The 16,485-nt window shown below is 37.9% G+C and overlaps 1 protein-coding gene across 12 annotated transcripts in view; it reads left to right on the plus strand.

Moving 5' to 3' along the window:
* The window catches only part of nrxn3b (neurexin 3b), a 352,928-nt gene that overhangs the window by 75,934 nt on the left and 260,509 nt on the right, over positions 1 to 16,485 (plus strand). For 9 of the 12 annotated variants that reach the window (XM_036210518.1, XM_024290417.2, XM_024290428.2 and 6 more), the window contains exons 6-8: positions 11,828 to 12,129; positions 13,333 to 13,377; positions 14,933 to 15,094. In XM_036210518.1, the coding sequence (XP_036066411.1) occupies positions 11,828 to 12,129; positions 13,333 to 13,377; positions 14,933 to 15,094 (509 nt within the window). Of the gene's footprint in view, positions 1 to 11,827; positions 12,133 to 13,332; positions 13,378 to 14,932; positions 15,095 to 16,485 lie in introns of all 12 variants that reach the window. The other 3 variants (XM_024290420.2, XM_024290423.2, XM_024290425.2) reach the window with 3 other exon arrangements.

Below are 16,485 nucleotides of genomic sequence, written 5' to 3' on the forward strand. Positions count from 1 at the left end.
AGGGGTCTACAAACTACGGCCCACGGGCCAGATGCAGCCCACCTCCAAATCTCCAAATTTGGTTCGGCCCCCTGAACACTATCGGAGATGCATGAATTTATTTTTTTTGTGACTTTTTATTCCTCTCCTCTGCAGTCTGTGCTACTATCCAGTCATGTGTAGCTTTCTATAAAACTCGAAAAATTCTGAGTTTTTACCATGTATTTGTGGCAAGAGAATAAATGTAATAAGAAATAATTTTGCATTTCCGAGTATTTCTCCTTTTAAATCGCAGTCAGTCAAACTGTCCCTGAAAGAATCAGGATTTTGGAGGAAGTTCTGTCCGTGACGATCTTCACTTCCTCGTCCGAGGTGACATCCAGATCAGAACCATTAATAGTACCCATAGTGATGGATGTTTATGTAGCAGTAGTGAAGACACAGCTATCATAATCAGAAAGGGGGAATTAGGGGGTGGAGCTACTCAGTGTTCATAGCCACGCCCCCTCGGAAGAGATTTTGGAAACAGAGGCTTCAAATCAACATAAAAAATGGCTTTTTAAGGCTTTTAGGTTGTGGGATTTCTGTTAAAAACTTCATAATCATAATTAGAACACGCATTTTTTTTATCAAAATAAAATTGTCAATAAAATTGTCTTTAAATGTTTGAGTTTTGCATCCTGCAATAGAAAACTACTGCCTAAAAAAGGGAAGCAAGATACATTTCAAAGTTCAAAAATACATATTTTTTTACTAACATACCAAGACCGTTACATTATTTAGTTTTCTTTAGCTTTTCCGAGTCAAAGCTTATCCAATAAATCAATTTCAACATTTTCTTCCTCATTTATTGTACATTTTTTTGGAGTCTAAACACGACGTTCCTTCTTCTCGCCCTTGCAAACCCGTCCTAAGCCTCCTCATCCTCATTCCAGCATTCGCCCCGCACAATTTCCTCCGTTGATGGGACCAGAGCTCAGGCGCCTGCCCCTCCATGCTTTAGACACCCTCCATCGTTCACTCCTGCCACTCACTCCCACAGCCCTCCTCTGCTGTCATTCCAGACCTCATCAGTTACTCCATGGAGACTTCACCCTCCGCGGCAAACTAGGAGCTTCAGCTGCACAAACACACACTCACAGAAGGTGACCGCGGCTGGCTTGTCACAGCAAGTTGCCACGGGGATGCTTTCAACCATTTTCACACTAATGCTGGTTATTTAGAGAGAACATTCGAACAAACCAAATATTGTAAAATTTGCTGGTAAAACTTATCTTGTTTGGGCTTGCAGCTAGTCACAGCTGCCCCTGTATGGCTAACATAAAATAACCTTAAGGTCATAGACCGCTCGGTGAATCCGCAGAGTAGAAATGTTCCTGCACTTTTTTTTCCTATGGGCATGCTGCAGTTGATGCGTTCATATAAAATGTTGCTAAATGTAAAAATGTACATAAAAAGTTAACAACATGAAACAGGCAGTAAACATTTAGACAATAAAAAATTGCAATAAGGAATATTTAAATCGGTTATTATAATCTCATGTAAAATCACAAGACATAATAAAAATTTTAGAAACGTTTATAGAAAAATCATAAAATAATAAAATAAGCTAGAAACATGGTTAACAATTACCACATGGAGCTAAAATCCAAATAAGCCCAAAACTAAAAAAAAAAAAAGCTAGCTTGTTGTTAAGTACTAGCTAAACTCCAAAATAGTATAAAATTCCTCGGTTAAATGTTAGCCTGTGGCTAAAATAGAATCTAAACTCTGAATTAGCCCAAAAACCCCAGTAGATGCCAAATTAGCCAAAAAGCTACTGTGTTGCTTAAATATTAGCTAAACTCTAGAATTGCCTAAACTTTCTCAGTAAACCAAATTAGTTAAAAAATGTAGCATGCTGCTAAAACAGAAGCTAAACTCCAAATCAGCCAAAAAGCTACCTTGTTGCTTAATTACTAGAAAAAATAGCCTTAAATTCCTCAGTAAACCAAATTAGTCAAAAATGTTAGCTTGTCGATAAAATTGAAGCTAAACTCCAAATTAGCTTAAAAAACCTCAGTAGAGGCCAAATTAGCCAAAAATCTTGTTGGATGCTTAATTACTAGCAAAACTCCAAAATAGCATAAAATTCCTCAGTAAATCAAATTAGTCAAAAATGTAAGCCTGTTGCTAAAATTGACACTAATATCTAAATTAGCCTAGAAAACATCAGTAAATTACCCAAATTACCCAAATGAGCTAGCTTAATGCTAATATAACAACTTAATACCAGTTGAGCTAATTATTTAAAATAACTATAAAACATAGCCCATGATAAAAATAATGATAATCTGCATATATACTGTAACTTTCTGATCGGCAATACTTATTTATGTATATTAATTCATTTTTAATGAAAAATGATCTGCATTTCTTTTCTTGATCCCTTTTTCTTTCTTTTTTCCCTTTTTTTTTATTCTTTTACCTTTTTGAATTCTGATAATTGATCTGCATATGCTATAATAAAATAGTGTCTACTTAAATCATCATGTGATCTATTAATACCTAATGATTATAATGACCTGTAGCTGCGTTTATAACGTATAAATATATATATATTAAGGTATAAGGTATTATATAGGTTTGTTTCCTCCCGTTCCCTTTCACGTAATCTATAAATTGATGCCTAGTTATCCTATTTCAAACATATCTTTGTTTAGATGTAAATCCTCTGTTGATTGTATTGCACATGCGTTACTCTTATTTTTGATTGCTAAAAATAAACCATTTCAAATCAAATTAAAAAACATGCACAACAATGGTACGTTCTATTTTCTTGATGTTGTTTGAGGTGGCCGTAGGTGCCTCATAGGACTTTATTACTTGCCATTTTTAGCCAACATAATAATAAAAATACCTGCATTTTTCTAGGACATAGTTTCTGCTGAGTACTTAATTAGAAATTCGCCTCTAAGGTGGTGAGACTGTTGGCATTTCTGAAACCGTTTCTGATATCAAAACAATAATTAACAGAGCAAGCCAACAGAAATACAGTTTAAAAAAGACTGTAGTTTTATTAAATGTATAATCAAAGTATGAGGTAAATAAAAGTGTTCGCCTTATTTGGTATAATGTAAATTTTCTCTTGAGATAGTTCGTTTTTCCCCATTTTAGTAAATTATTTCTCCCTGTTTTACAGTTGGTGCAGAACAAAGCACTGTACATGCAGAAAGTATGTTTTTAGACATGCATAAAAAGAACATTTGACAGATGGGATATTTCTAACCAGCCTCTTCACTAGTCTGAGCATGAATGCAGTGAGCTCACTTTCTCTCAGCCAACACCTTTGAACCGCTCAGTAATCCATATTTGGAGGTCTAATTCACACAGAAAACTTTTGCTCTGTAACAACTCAAGAGGACTTATCTAACCAACAACAGCAGTTGCTGTGTTTGCAGCTCTCTTAAAGAAATAACCCAATCAATGAGGGTATTGACGGAATCGTGCAGTTCTAAGGCAGCGAAAGCCACCTGCTTGACTCTGTGTACACTGGTCACAGGAAAGCTGTCTGATTATTTAGCGTCATTGCATTGTGCTTTATTATTTTAAATGTTTTGAAGCTTACAGGGATTTTATTTTATTTATATGCTTGATAAATAATGCACTGAAATGAGGTTGTAGTTTTCTATAAGTAATGATGGCGTGTAAACTCTTGATGCTCCTTTTTTCGCGGAGCCATCTTTCCAGAATCTTTGAAATCAGAGTTCTTGGGCATTAATTTTAAAAGCCATTCACTGGGGATGTTGTCGGAGTGATGCTCTGAGTAAGAAAATCCAATTAGAATGTGTTTGATTTGCTTGTTTTCGTGGGATTTTGGTGAGATGAAAGCTGGGAAATAAGGTTAGGTATTTGGCGGTTTGTTGTGGGGTTTAGTCAAATGGAGCCACACAGCAGAAGGATGGTTCTTCTCTGCTTGTCGGTGTCTTCTTACCTCCCTAAAGAGCCATGGCGAGCGCCTCTCCTCTCCTCCTTAAGCCGCCGAGCTCTTTTGCTCCTCAGCACCCTGTGCAGTTGTTCTGCCGTCGCTCTCCATCTCTACCTCTGGCTTCCTTTAGTCGTATCCTCTTTTGTTTCACGTCTGTCTCTTTTTGTTTACGTTCTGTTTAATATGCTCTCTTTGCCTTCGTCTTTGTCACTCTTTCCATCCCAGTCTGGGAGCGCCATCATCAAAGGCAGCCCCCTACAGCTCGTCCGTCGCAGCCTCGCGGTGATACACCAAATAATAGATGAGAAAAGACGTGCCAGAATGACTATTCACTTTAACCTGACGAGTGACTTTTTTAAAGCTGTCGAGGAAAGAAGCTTTTGGACAACTTTTGGTCGGAAACAGTTTTGTCAATGCTCATTAAAGTATATAAGCTTGTTTTTGTGTCATATTAGTAACACCTGGTTTACACTAGGCGGGTGTATTGGCAAGAGTCTGGCAATACAATCCGTGTAACGATACATCTCCCACAATACGATATATATCACGATATATCCTGAGAGTAACAGAACAATTTTCACTTTTTTTAAGAGTATGACTTAGAGGAAAAATCTATATGAATATTTGTACTTCTTTCATTGTAATAAAATGGGAACATTAATTTTATGTAATGATCACTGTGCAAATGGATCTCATACAAGCTGTTTTTACCCTCAAATTAATGTTTCTTTTCTTTTGGTAAATTAAGAAATATATATACACATATATATATACTGTATATACATATAAAAAGGGGAATATTCAACATTGTCAGATTTCCACAACATTTTTTTTCCAGTATAAGAAAAAAATAGATCATTTCCAACCCGTCTAAATCTAATATTTAAACATTTCAGGACCATGAACAGTTTCTTCAAAGATAAGAAAAAACTATTATTTCCAGAAGCATTTCAGTGTGATGACAGTTTAATTATGACTAAATCTGCTTTCTCACACGCCAAAGTAAACAGGTATTTCACCGCTCATTGCCACGACATTGGCCTTTTTGGTCACTCTTTGGCATTAGGTGAAAAACAAGAGTCGGACGCCCACGTTTGATCGTAAATATTTAATTTAATACCGTCTTGTCAGCATTTTTAATCGATACAAGTATTGCCAAACAAAATATCGCGATATATTATCAAATCGATTTTTTCCTAGTTCACACTGGATGCGGAAGCGCCGCGGAACGGAGGCTACTTCCATTTGGCGCCCTTGTTAACCTATATGGTGCGATCCACACCAGGCGCGGAGCGGCGCGGTCCTCGGTGGAAGACTCGCAGTGTGCAGAAGATCATTTAGGCGTCAGGATACATGAGATATAACCAGTTTTTCACAATTAAACACCAGAATTGACAAATGCAATCATGTTTTTGTATAAACAGACTGTAGAGATGAAAATAAACACACAAAAAAACACACACATACAGACAGACACACTTCTCTGTGTATCTTAACAAAAGATAAATTAAAGTATAGACCAGGCGTATGTAATTTAACATCTAAAGAGCCATTCGGGGTCCATTTTTCACTGACCACCACCAAGTAGGAGCCACAAAGTCTTACTTCGCCCTGTAGAAATATACAACATGGATTTGTATTTATTGTTACAATTATGATAAATATACAAGAATAGTATTTTTTCACATAAATAAAACATTCATTTTTTTAAGCAGTTTAAAACTTTTGATAAAGAAAATAAAAGCCTCTTTGTCACATGGGATCATGTCAAAGCAGTAGTAGGTAGTGTAATGTCTTTAGTGACCTAAAAAAAACAAACCTATACATAGTTTAATTGACCATTATTGGTGGATCTCAGCCAAAAAGTTGTAAATTTAACTAAAATTTAGTCAGAGCTAGTTAAGTGAACCCTGTATATTTTTTGGACCATTTGGTGTATTTATAATCCTTGAATTTTGTTCACTAATGGACACTCCACCTTAAATTCCAGTGTGCCTTAAGTAGGAATTCTGGTTGTACTTTGTCAAAATTATCAATTTTGGTAAATTACAAACCCAAATCAATCGATGGATTGTTGGAGCATTATGGGTATTGTAGTCAGGAGCCTAAACTGTTTGTAAATGAATAGAATTTAGTTTCACTTATTTGACTGTTTTGTTTAGCTAGATGTGGTGTATAGTCCAAAAAATATTCTATATTTAAAATTAAAAGCATGTTATGATTCTTCAATCAAAGAGGTTCAGGTTGCAGACCACTAATGTAGGCCTACTAACAACTTGCTTCTTGTTAGCAGAAACATGGGGTAATATTTTTAGGTTATTAGCTTACCCATAGTGGTAAAAACAAACAAAAAAAAGCTCTAGCAGAAGCATCTGTTGTCCGTCGCGGAGAAATGCGTGTACGGTGTGAATTGCAAGAGAGAGCGGATGCCGCGTCCAGTGTGAACCTCACGTAACTCTCTGACACATTATTTCACATATTTCCTCTGTATGCAGCTACCTTTCAAGAGAAACCCTGTTGCTCCAAATTTATCAATGGTTACACCATGGAGTTTTTAGGTTGCACATAAATCATTTTAACTTCATTTCAGATTTCTTTCAAATCATTTCAGTAATTTTTCTAAGAAAATCCGAGAAATCTCCGTGGAGATTGTCAGTCATGCAGGTCGTGTTCTCACAGGATTCTGTTCTTCGGGACGATTGGACTTTAAAGGTTGATCTCGGAGACCTTTCCGCTGCTCATCTCAGATCAAGAACAGTCGAAAGATCAGATGAAGAACTGAAACCTGTGAAAAGCGCCTGATTGCTCCTCACTATTGTGGAGTGATGCCACAACCCCGCAGCGATCTTTGTCCTTGACCTGTCCTCGGTAAAGACCACCAGCTAAAAGCAGATTGTATCTTTCACCAACAAATGTGGTTCAAACCTGCGTTTTTTCCAGTGAATATTTTATTTACAGACAAAATGTAATTTATTAAAGACGGTTTTGTGGACTCGCATCGACGCCAATTTGTGCAGCTGTTTCTTCTCCACCTCAGCAGTGTCTGTTACCCTTTTATCAAACAAGTTTGATTATCTATCAAGACTTATTTCTCCCACGTTAGCATGAAACTGTGCTGTCTGCTGTGACCTTTAGGTGGCAGAAGGTTAGAGACCAGAGAACCCTGCGAGGGGTTTAAAGGCTCAGGAGGAGGAAAGGAAATCCGACTGCACGGATGTGCATGGCTAATGTGTGTGTGTGCTGGGGGAGGAGGGGTGAGGTTAGTCAATGGTTGATGATAATGAAGGAGCTAATTGCTTCCAGTGGATTTTGAAATCGAACTGTAGCTCCCAGTGCTTGGCCAAAGCCGCACACAAATGGAATATTGATGACTCTGGCGAAAAGTCAGGAAAAACGACTCCGCTGCATGATCGATATGAAAGCCACAGATCTGTGCACAACATGTCTCAACAGGCAATATGTTTCTCCATTTTTATGGATCAGTATACACTTACCAGAAACTTGATATTGCTGAGGTGTGCAAATATTATAATATATCAATTTGCTTTCTCCATTATTCAGAAAAGCAATGATTCTTTGATAGTTGTGTAATTTAGAAGCAATTGGATTGTTTTTGAATATGTATTACTCATTTGTGAAAAACGATATTTGTGGTAACCCTTTCTAAGCATTGTATTACGTGACTCATGTAACACTTTTTATCAGTAAGTAACTAAACAACCAACAGGGTACACGCAGATATTATTTTCTGGCTTTTCTTATAGCAAACACATTCTTTTCCTGTCTGATGAGTGCTAAAAGGGGATAACACATTTCTAAGTATTGATGAGCACTAGAAATGTGCGACGGAGCTCTCATCTGGATTTAATTAAGACTACGGATATAATGAGTCAGTTTCCCCATGATTTGGTTCAAACCTCAATTTTTTGAAGTCACAGTTTTGTTTCAGCTTGATATATGATTTGTGTATTTTAGGCAACAAAAAACCCCCCAAAATTCAGAAATTATATATATATATATATATATATATATATATATATATATATATATATATATATATACACACAGTATATATATACATATAAATATATGCTAATGAGCAATTAAAGAAAAACCTTTCAGTTAGCTTTAATTAACCCTGATGCAATTCATCAAAACAAAACTCTACTTTTTTTCAAAATTGCGGCCTTTATGTTGGTTTAATCTCCATAGCAACCATTTTATGTTTTGGTCGCCTAGGGGTGACAAACAGGTCAATGACATTTTGAGAAGAATTGGCAAAAGTACATTTTTGGATTTCCTTGGCAACAGATGTTTTTTAAAAGCCACGCCCACATCCCTAATATGTTCAAATCGTTTGTCGTATTGTTTGGTTTAGCTTGAGCCAATGGATCATGTATTAAATGTTCACAACATTCTGGTAAAAATTGTGTGAGCAGTAGACAAACGTGTCTTTTGTGAGCTCGCTACTCTAACACCATTTAAAATCGACAACTTCTAATTCCAGCATCTTTCCCAGGTTGCTTCTCAATGATGCTCGAGGAGTCAGGAGGTGATTGAAATCACTAGAAGCAGTTTAGTCTTGTTTAAGGTACTTAAAGACATTTTTAGAAGATTCTAGATGGCGGCCTCTTCCTGAGGTCAAAGATCAACAAAACTTTGGTTGTAGTTGTAGACTTAGCCTGTTGGTTTCTGTGCTAAATTTCGTGAAGATCAATCAAACAAACGTTTTCTTTTCTGATATGCTAGAATTGCAAAATTTCACACTTTGCCACAAAATGGCTGCCAAGCCATTGGTCCAGTGTCCATCCCATAAGAATCTCAAAATCTCCTTTCTATATCCCCGATACTTTTGACAGTTCTTCCCAAATGTGATGTCATTTCATTGGGTACTAGGTGTGTGCAAATTTTGGCTAGTTTTTGAGTATGTCACGGGTTCAAATTATTCAGTCAAATATGTAGTAAAAAATAAGAATTGCTAAAGCAATTTGGTCCTGTGGGTCATGATGAATCTTTTTCATAGTTGGGAAAATATGTGTTTCATACTCAACTGGAAGATGGTGACACGCAATAGGGTTGACACGATTCTCTTTACCCACAATTCAGTTCAAATGGCGTTTGGTATTAAACTAAGAATTGTGGCATCCATAGTTACGAGTAGATTTAACTAAAATGAAGAAATGCTACAGTTGCGTTTCGGTTGACAATAGTCAGGTGAACGTGCAAAAATCCTAAAACGTTAAGCAGAAAACTTGGTTAAATCGAGCCTGTTTCACTTCAGTTGATGCCCTTGAAACTCCATAAACCTGTTGCTTCTTTCAGTTAATATTCCTCTTTAATATTGAGATAGAAAACATGAGTAACTAGGGAAAACTTTTATTTAGAAATCCAGTATTTGGAGTTTGTTTCACTTCTGAAAGAAAATCTGCTTCAGTCCATCAGCATTACCAGAGACCTTTGTGAAAGCGTGCCCACAAGAACAATAATTACATCCATCTCATCATTTTTCTCTAATGTTTGGCTACACTAGTCCAGATGTAAATGACACCGGCTGCAGCACTGAGCTTCACAGTGGAGTTGTTCATCAATATTTGATTAAACATCTGACAGACTGTTGGAAAAAAAATGGCTTCAGCAGAAATGGTGCAACTGACATATATTTTGATCAATTGCAGCACTTCATTTATTCAATCTTCATTGTTCGTTTTATATTCAAAACAAATGAAATAGAAAAAATGTTATGAATGTAATCAGCTGACTTCCCTATGCTGTAGATGAAACTTCATTTTCTCAGATTGGATCCAATGAAGATTCATGAAGCGCGCCTTGAATGTAAACTCCTGTGCCTCCATGCTGTGCTGTTTCAGTGTTGATAAAGGGTTTCTATTTATTCTGCTGGCACAGGAACGAGGGCTTTCGCTGCCTCTTTGTTGTCTCTGGTACTGTTTCCACTTGCTTCTGTGTGTCATTTGAAGGTTTGGGTTTTGAAGCTGACTAAAGAATTTCTGTGACCGAAAAAAGCATCTCATTTTACATTGTAGGTTAGGTTTTTAGACCATAGTAGGTTTAGATTTTGGACTATAGCAGGTTTGTCTTTAGACTATAGTAGGTTTAGTTTTTAGACTATTGTAGGTTTATTTTTTAGACCATTGTAGGTTTAGTTTTTAGACCATTGTAGGTCTCCTGTTTTGGTTTTAGACCATTGTAGGTTTGGTTTTTAAACCATTGTAGGTTTATTTTTTAGACTATTGAAGGTTTGGTTTTTAGACCATAGTAGGTTTAGTTTTTAGACCATTGTAGGTTTATTTTTTAGACCATTGTAGGTTTAGTTTTTAGACCATTGTAGGTCTCCTGTTTTGGTTTTAGACCATTGTAGGTTTGGTTTTTAGACCATTGTAGGTTTGGTTTTTAGACCATTGTAGGTTTATTTTTTAGACCATTGTAGGTTTGGTTTTTAGACTATTGTAGGTTTAGTTTTTAGACCATTGTAGGCTTAGTTTTTAGACCATTGTAGGTTTATTTTGTAGACCATTGTAGGTTTAGTTTTTAGACCATTGTAGGGTTGGTTTTTAGACCATTGTAGGTTTGGTTTTTAGACAATTTTAGGTCTCCTGTTTTGGTTTTAGACCATTGTAGGTTTTTTTTTTTCTCTTCACTTGAAAACCTTAGCTCCCACTCTCATCATTGTCTTATATTTATCATTTTCTGTATTCAGGAACCCAAGTGCAAAGTTCTGTTAAATGTGGGAACAGAATTGGTCAACTGACCACTCTGTTCCATATTGTGCCAAAGAGTGTTGCTGGTTTTTGGGTTGTCCGAACCTGTGGAGGGTCGTGGACAAGTGCAGCCGTAACTCAAAAGGAGCCCAGATGTGCAGTTTCTATGTTGCTCATATGGCCTTCTTAGGAGAAAAAGGAATGTACCATTGCCATCCGTGTGAATTTGTTAGGTATTTTTGAGGCTAATGGAAGTCACACGTACCTATGACATACACACGATGCTGTTGTATGGAGCCATTATGCCACTCTGGTGCAAGTATTGTTCTCTTACTGACTGGGCAAAAATGCTGCATGCATAGGGTGTGCTGGTGATATGCCTGTAGGACTTCCAAAGGATGCCAAACACAAACTTTACTCTGTCTAATTTCCTAAATTCCAACAGGCTGGAAGCACGAAACAAAACTGTTCCGCAGTGAGCAAATAACATACACTCAAGCAGCATGCACTTATCCCTTGAACAGCACTAGCAGTGTACTTGCACAGTGTTCATCTACTTCACCCTTACTTACTCTTGCATGTTGTATAACCTGTCCCCCACAGCATGCCCCGTACAGTTTTTGCCTATTTTTCACCCGCGGACAAACAACATCAACCCATAAGGGCAGTTGTTGCTGAGGTATGAGATATAGTTCTGGAAGTGTTAATAACTGACTTTAGGCCCCTCGACCCACTAGTTTATTTTTTGTCAGCCCAGCATCTTTATTTTTGCTCTCATTCTTGAACTTGAGGCTCACCTTACCCTACCTGCCCATACAAAGTACAAGTACTCAGGAAGCCACTTTGCAACAGTAGTGATATAGAACTCTTAAATCAGACAGTGTTTGATTTATGTGCGCCATTAGCAGGGAATAGTGTTCCATCATAAGCACTCTTGTCTGTCTCGGTCTGTATGTGAAACCCAAATCCAGTCATACCGGGAGGATTTTATGATCTCAGGTGAATAATGAGATCTCTGCAACTCTAATTATGGTGAGCAGTTTAATGTGTGTGGGCTCCTGCTCATTTCTGTGCAAGCTAGATCCCTTTTGTAGTTGGGAGTGTTTTTTTTATTAACATGTTTATGGCTCAATATCCTTATGGCTGTTTGCTTTTGTCGTTTCAGTGAGAGAAGAAAATGTGGCCACGTTCCGCGGCTCCGAGTACTTCTGCTACGACTTGTCCCAGAACCCCATCCAGAGCAGCAGTGACGAAATCACGCTGTCATTCAAGACCTGGCAACGGAACGGCCTGCTCCTCCACACGGGAAAATCTGCTGACTATGTCAACCTGGCGCTGAAAGATGGGGCAGTTTCCCTTGTCATCAATCTGGGCTCTGGGGCTTTTGAGGCCATCGTTGAGCCAGTCAACGGAAAATTCAATGACAACTCCTGGCACGACATCAAAGTGACACGCAACTTGAGACAGGTAGTCGTAGACAACAGTGATAGAGTGTGGAGATGAATTTTTCTTTGTTTTTTGCTGTAGATTTGCTGCTTCCAAGAGCTTTGGAGAGGAAGCTTCCATAAAGATTGTCACTTTCTTTCTGATTGGTTGCCATTCCATTGATTCAGTTCAGAAACATTAAGGAGATACATACCGTTTTATCTCAACGGTGACATGTTTTGTGTTTGTTTTCTTTTATTTGTATTCACTATCTTGTTTTATCTCATCAAAAACCGATGGAAGTACAAGCAGTTCTGGAGCAGGAGACGGATTTTCCGATTTCTTTTTGCTGGGTTTTACATTCTTGCTTCTTTATTGGCATATCTCCTGTTTTCATTTTAAAGTGATATTTTTTCTTTAAACTCTGCCAAGCTGATTTTTCTATTAGAATTTGTGGCTATCTTGCTGATTTTTAATGTTTGTTAAATCTGTCCTATTGAGATTAAGAGTTAGTCTGATTAATATGATTCAGAATGGTTTGAATGAACCATTTAGGTCCACGAGGAGCATAAAAGATTGAGTTAATAGTCTAAAGGCTCTACTGTGTATCGTAGTAACTCCAGCTTGTCAGTGTGGGCTTGTTCTTGTCTCAGTCGACCTTTAGTTTGTCAGGTAAGACGGCATTTAGTATTGCTTTCAAATCAGCACAACAAGTAAGTGTCAATTTTCTGACCCTCCTTACTTCGGTAGTTTGTAATTTATAAGCAGGTTAAGACAGGTGATGAAGTCAGTCTTGATTGAAGGGTTGCTTACCTGTGACTACTCTCTATAGGTTTGACTTTCGCCGTTGCTTTCTTTCCTTTTCGAAAGACACGCTTTGTTAGACCAAAGATGGAAAAACATTACAAGTTTTGTTGGAATCCAAGACACCCTGTGCAAATTTTTATCTAAAGATACCAGACAGTATCTTCAGATTTTACGTCACGCAGGACTCTGATGCTAAACATTTGCCCAGGATGACCTAATGGATCTCCGGCGAATCGTGTATTGTTTATCCACAACTAACTCATTCATGATTAAAGCCATTTTACTACTAACCAGTATCTAACCAACTAATGTACTAACTAACATCCTAATTCTTCATTGTTGCTTTAGTTTTTTTGGTTTGTTTTTTGTCCATCCTTATTAACAACCTTTTTTGTTCACTATTCTGTTGATTTCCTTTCTTCCCCTTTTTCTGGAAAGCAATCAGGCATTGGACACGCTATGGTAAACAAACTACATTGTCTGGTAGATATCATTCTTATTGTCTTTTTTTTGGGTTTGCCGTGTGTCCCCTCCCCCTCTCTTCTTTTATTCGTTCTCTTTGAGTTCCATCCTAGACACTCTTATCAAAAAATGAGGAGATGGGTTTGTATTACCAGGCAATTCTTTCTTCGCTTCTTCTCAATTTCTCCCCCTGACCTGCCGACAACCCCTTCTTTACCCCACAATACCCCATTCTGTTTTTTTTCACTTTGGCTTTTACTTTTTTCTTCTTGTTTCCTACACATTACAGCAGATTTCCAACCTGTTAAAAAATAAAGCAAAATAACAATTTGACCTTGTTGCCTTTGCCGGGGGGCAACTTACTTTTTATTTTACTTTTTCACACAAAAGTCCCCATTTTTTGTGAGGACTGTCGTCCAGAACTGACAGAAGCTTACCACAATCCCCAAGATGGTAAACTCGACACCGAGCCCTTCAAGAGAAGCTACAAAAAAAAAAAAAAAAAAATGGCGACCCTTTGCCTTCATTGCGGGAGCTCTGACAGTTGTTTCCAAGTCACTATGGCGCATGGCATGCCCACACTTCATTGACCTGTCACATCCTGAGGTCATATAACCCTACCATCCACAATAACCACTAACACTCTAATCCATCAACTCACTTTCCACCCGTCACTCACTCCCCCCTCCCTGTGTGGTTTTGTAGCATGCTGGTGAGAGTTGTTGGTGTGTTGGTGCTAAGTTCGACAACCTACGGGCCCATATGCAAACATTTCGAAGAACACGCACACTGATCTAGGATGGTTTTGGTCCGTGGACCCTAACTCCAATCTGAGATCAGCTTCTGCTGTTCTGAGAATGCGTTTGACTACGGACCCTGACCTCGACTGCGCATGAGCCTTTAAACCCCGTGTTGCATGCTCCAGATTTGAATGGCACCACCGACCCACCTACTCCATTACATGTCCAGTAAAGTGTGTTTAATTTACCTTCGAAGAGCCATGCCCTTGGTTTGCACATCAGTGTGGTGTGAAAAAACCTCCCTCTGTTTGCATGTGTGTGGATTTATATATGTAGATCTGTGGACGACAGAAAGGAGAGTGGGTGAGTCTGTCGGTGCGGTGTGGAAAGTGTGTGTTTGTGCTAATAGATGTACTGTACATGTGTGTCTGCAGTAAGAGTTAAATCCCGAAACCTAAGACAAGTGGAATCAATTTGTCCTTGGTTTGAACATTGTACTAACCCTCCCCCCAACCTGAAGTTCTATAATCAAACCTAGGATCCATTCTTACCCCCATCGAAGATAAAGAAAATATGCCTCTGCCATATTTTCTTTACCTGTCCTGTGAATCCTTTAGCATTAACAAAATCCAAACGCTGTCTGGTCCAAAACAATTTCTTTAAGGTTCCGAATGGCTAAAAAATAAATAAAAACTGCAGTGTGGATTCTAATTACAACCTTTATAAAGACTCTCTTCCAATGCAGACCAAGGAAGGAAGTTTGTTTTGAAAAGCAGCATAGGGTCAAACCTCAGAGTGTAATGGCATGGCTTTGGCTATGTGTTACCCCCCGACAGGTGACAATCTCCGTCGATGGGATCCTCACCACAACTGGCTACACCCAGGAAGACTACACCATGCTGGGCTCTGATGATTTCTTCTATGTGGGCGGGAGCCCGAGCACTGCAGACCTGCCGGGATCTCCAGTCAGCAACAATTTCATGGGCTGCCTGCGAGAGGTAGGACTCCAACAAGTGCAAATAAACGTGTAGCTCCATGTTTTTGTGGTTTGCAGTTCAGTGTGAAGGCACACATTTCTTCTGGTGCTTTTTGCTCCAATCAATGTGCTTTCCCAGAATACACACAAAAGGGAAAAGGAAAAAAAAATCCATTATCAATTAAAGCTGCTGAATTGGCAGAGAAATCATCCGACTTTCAATATTCCCTTGCTTTATCTAATTCATGAGACTTTCTTTGGGTCGTGTGTAAGAAAATACCCCAAAATTGCTTCTGTCATGTGTAATTTGCAGCATTAGCTTGAGCGTGCTGCTAAACCATCTCCCGATGGGCAGAAGTCTGAAAGAAATATTTGCTGATGAAGAAATGAGGAAAATACATCTTTTTTTTGGGACATTTCTAATATATTTACAGGCTCTTTGAGCTCCCGAGCCAGCAAATATATTAAGTACCCAGTTATTGGAGCTCGGCTCGCCCATATGCAGCACATACACGGAGATTCATGATATCTGAAGACGCACAATAAAAAAGATTTCTGGGCTTTGCTGTGTCTGAAATAGTTCTGAGTTTAGTTTTTGATTAAGAGGAATTTGCAGACTACTAGTCTTCATTAGTAGTGCTTTTATAAATGGATTTGTACTAAAATTATATAACTCTGGGACTGGTAATACGTTTGATTTATATACTTACAAAACTGCATTTATGATGCTGTGATTTCTAAACATTTTTGTGATTTGTTTTGTCATATGTTGCTACTTAAACATGTAATACTCTAGTACCATAAACCTTACTTTAATGTGGTTTTTTAGATGCTGGAGACATAAAGTATAAAGATTTGCAGCATTTAAATGGGGCAGTTTCCCACATACAAGATTAACCATGTGGGGAACAGTTGGCCAGAACGTGAGACCCTACTTGAAACAATTTCAATATGATCCCTGCAGCTATTCAGTCATACCCTTTTCCTAAACGAACATGATATGGTTGGAGGGCATCTGCTTCTGTAAACAGGACTCGTTTTAATCAATGAGTGTCATCACTCCAGACAACATGGCAGCCGCGGGTGTGAAGCGGCGAGGGCGCTGAGTCGCTTTAAAATGAACACAGAGTATTTTACAGAGCTGAGAGATGGAGAGTCTTCAGTACAAGTCATAGTGAAACCTCTGCTTATTGTAGGTAAGCAGAAGACAAGGTGCATCATGGGAGTTAGTGTTTTTTCTTGTATTTTGTTTATTTTAGTTTATTGCTAGAATTGAAATTTAGAAAAAGTCTTTAAGTTTGTTGTGTTTTTGGTCAATAATTTAAAAAGTCTGTTAAGTAAAAAGATAGTCAAAGATTACATTCAAAATGACTAGTTGTTAAATTATATATATATATATATATATATATATAT

This window comes from Oryzias melastigma, linkage group LG24 (genome assembly GCF_002922805.2).
Source record: "Oryzias melastigma strain HK-1 linkage group LG24, ASM292280v2, whole genome shotgun sequence".
NCBI lineage: Eukaryota > Metazoa > Chordata > Actinopteri > Beloniformes > Adrianichthyidae > Oryzias > Oryzias melastigma.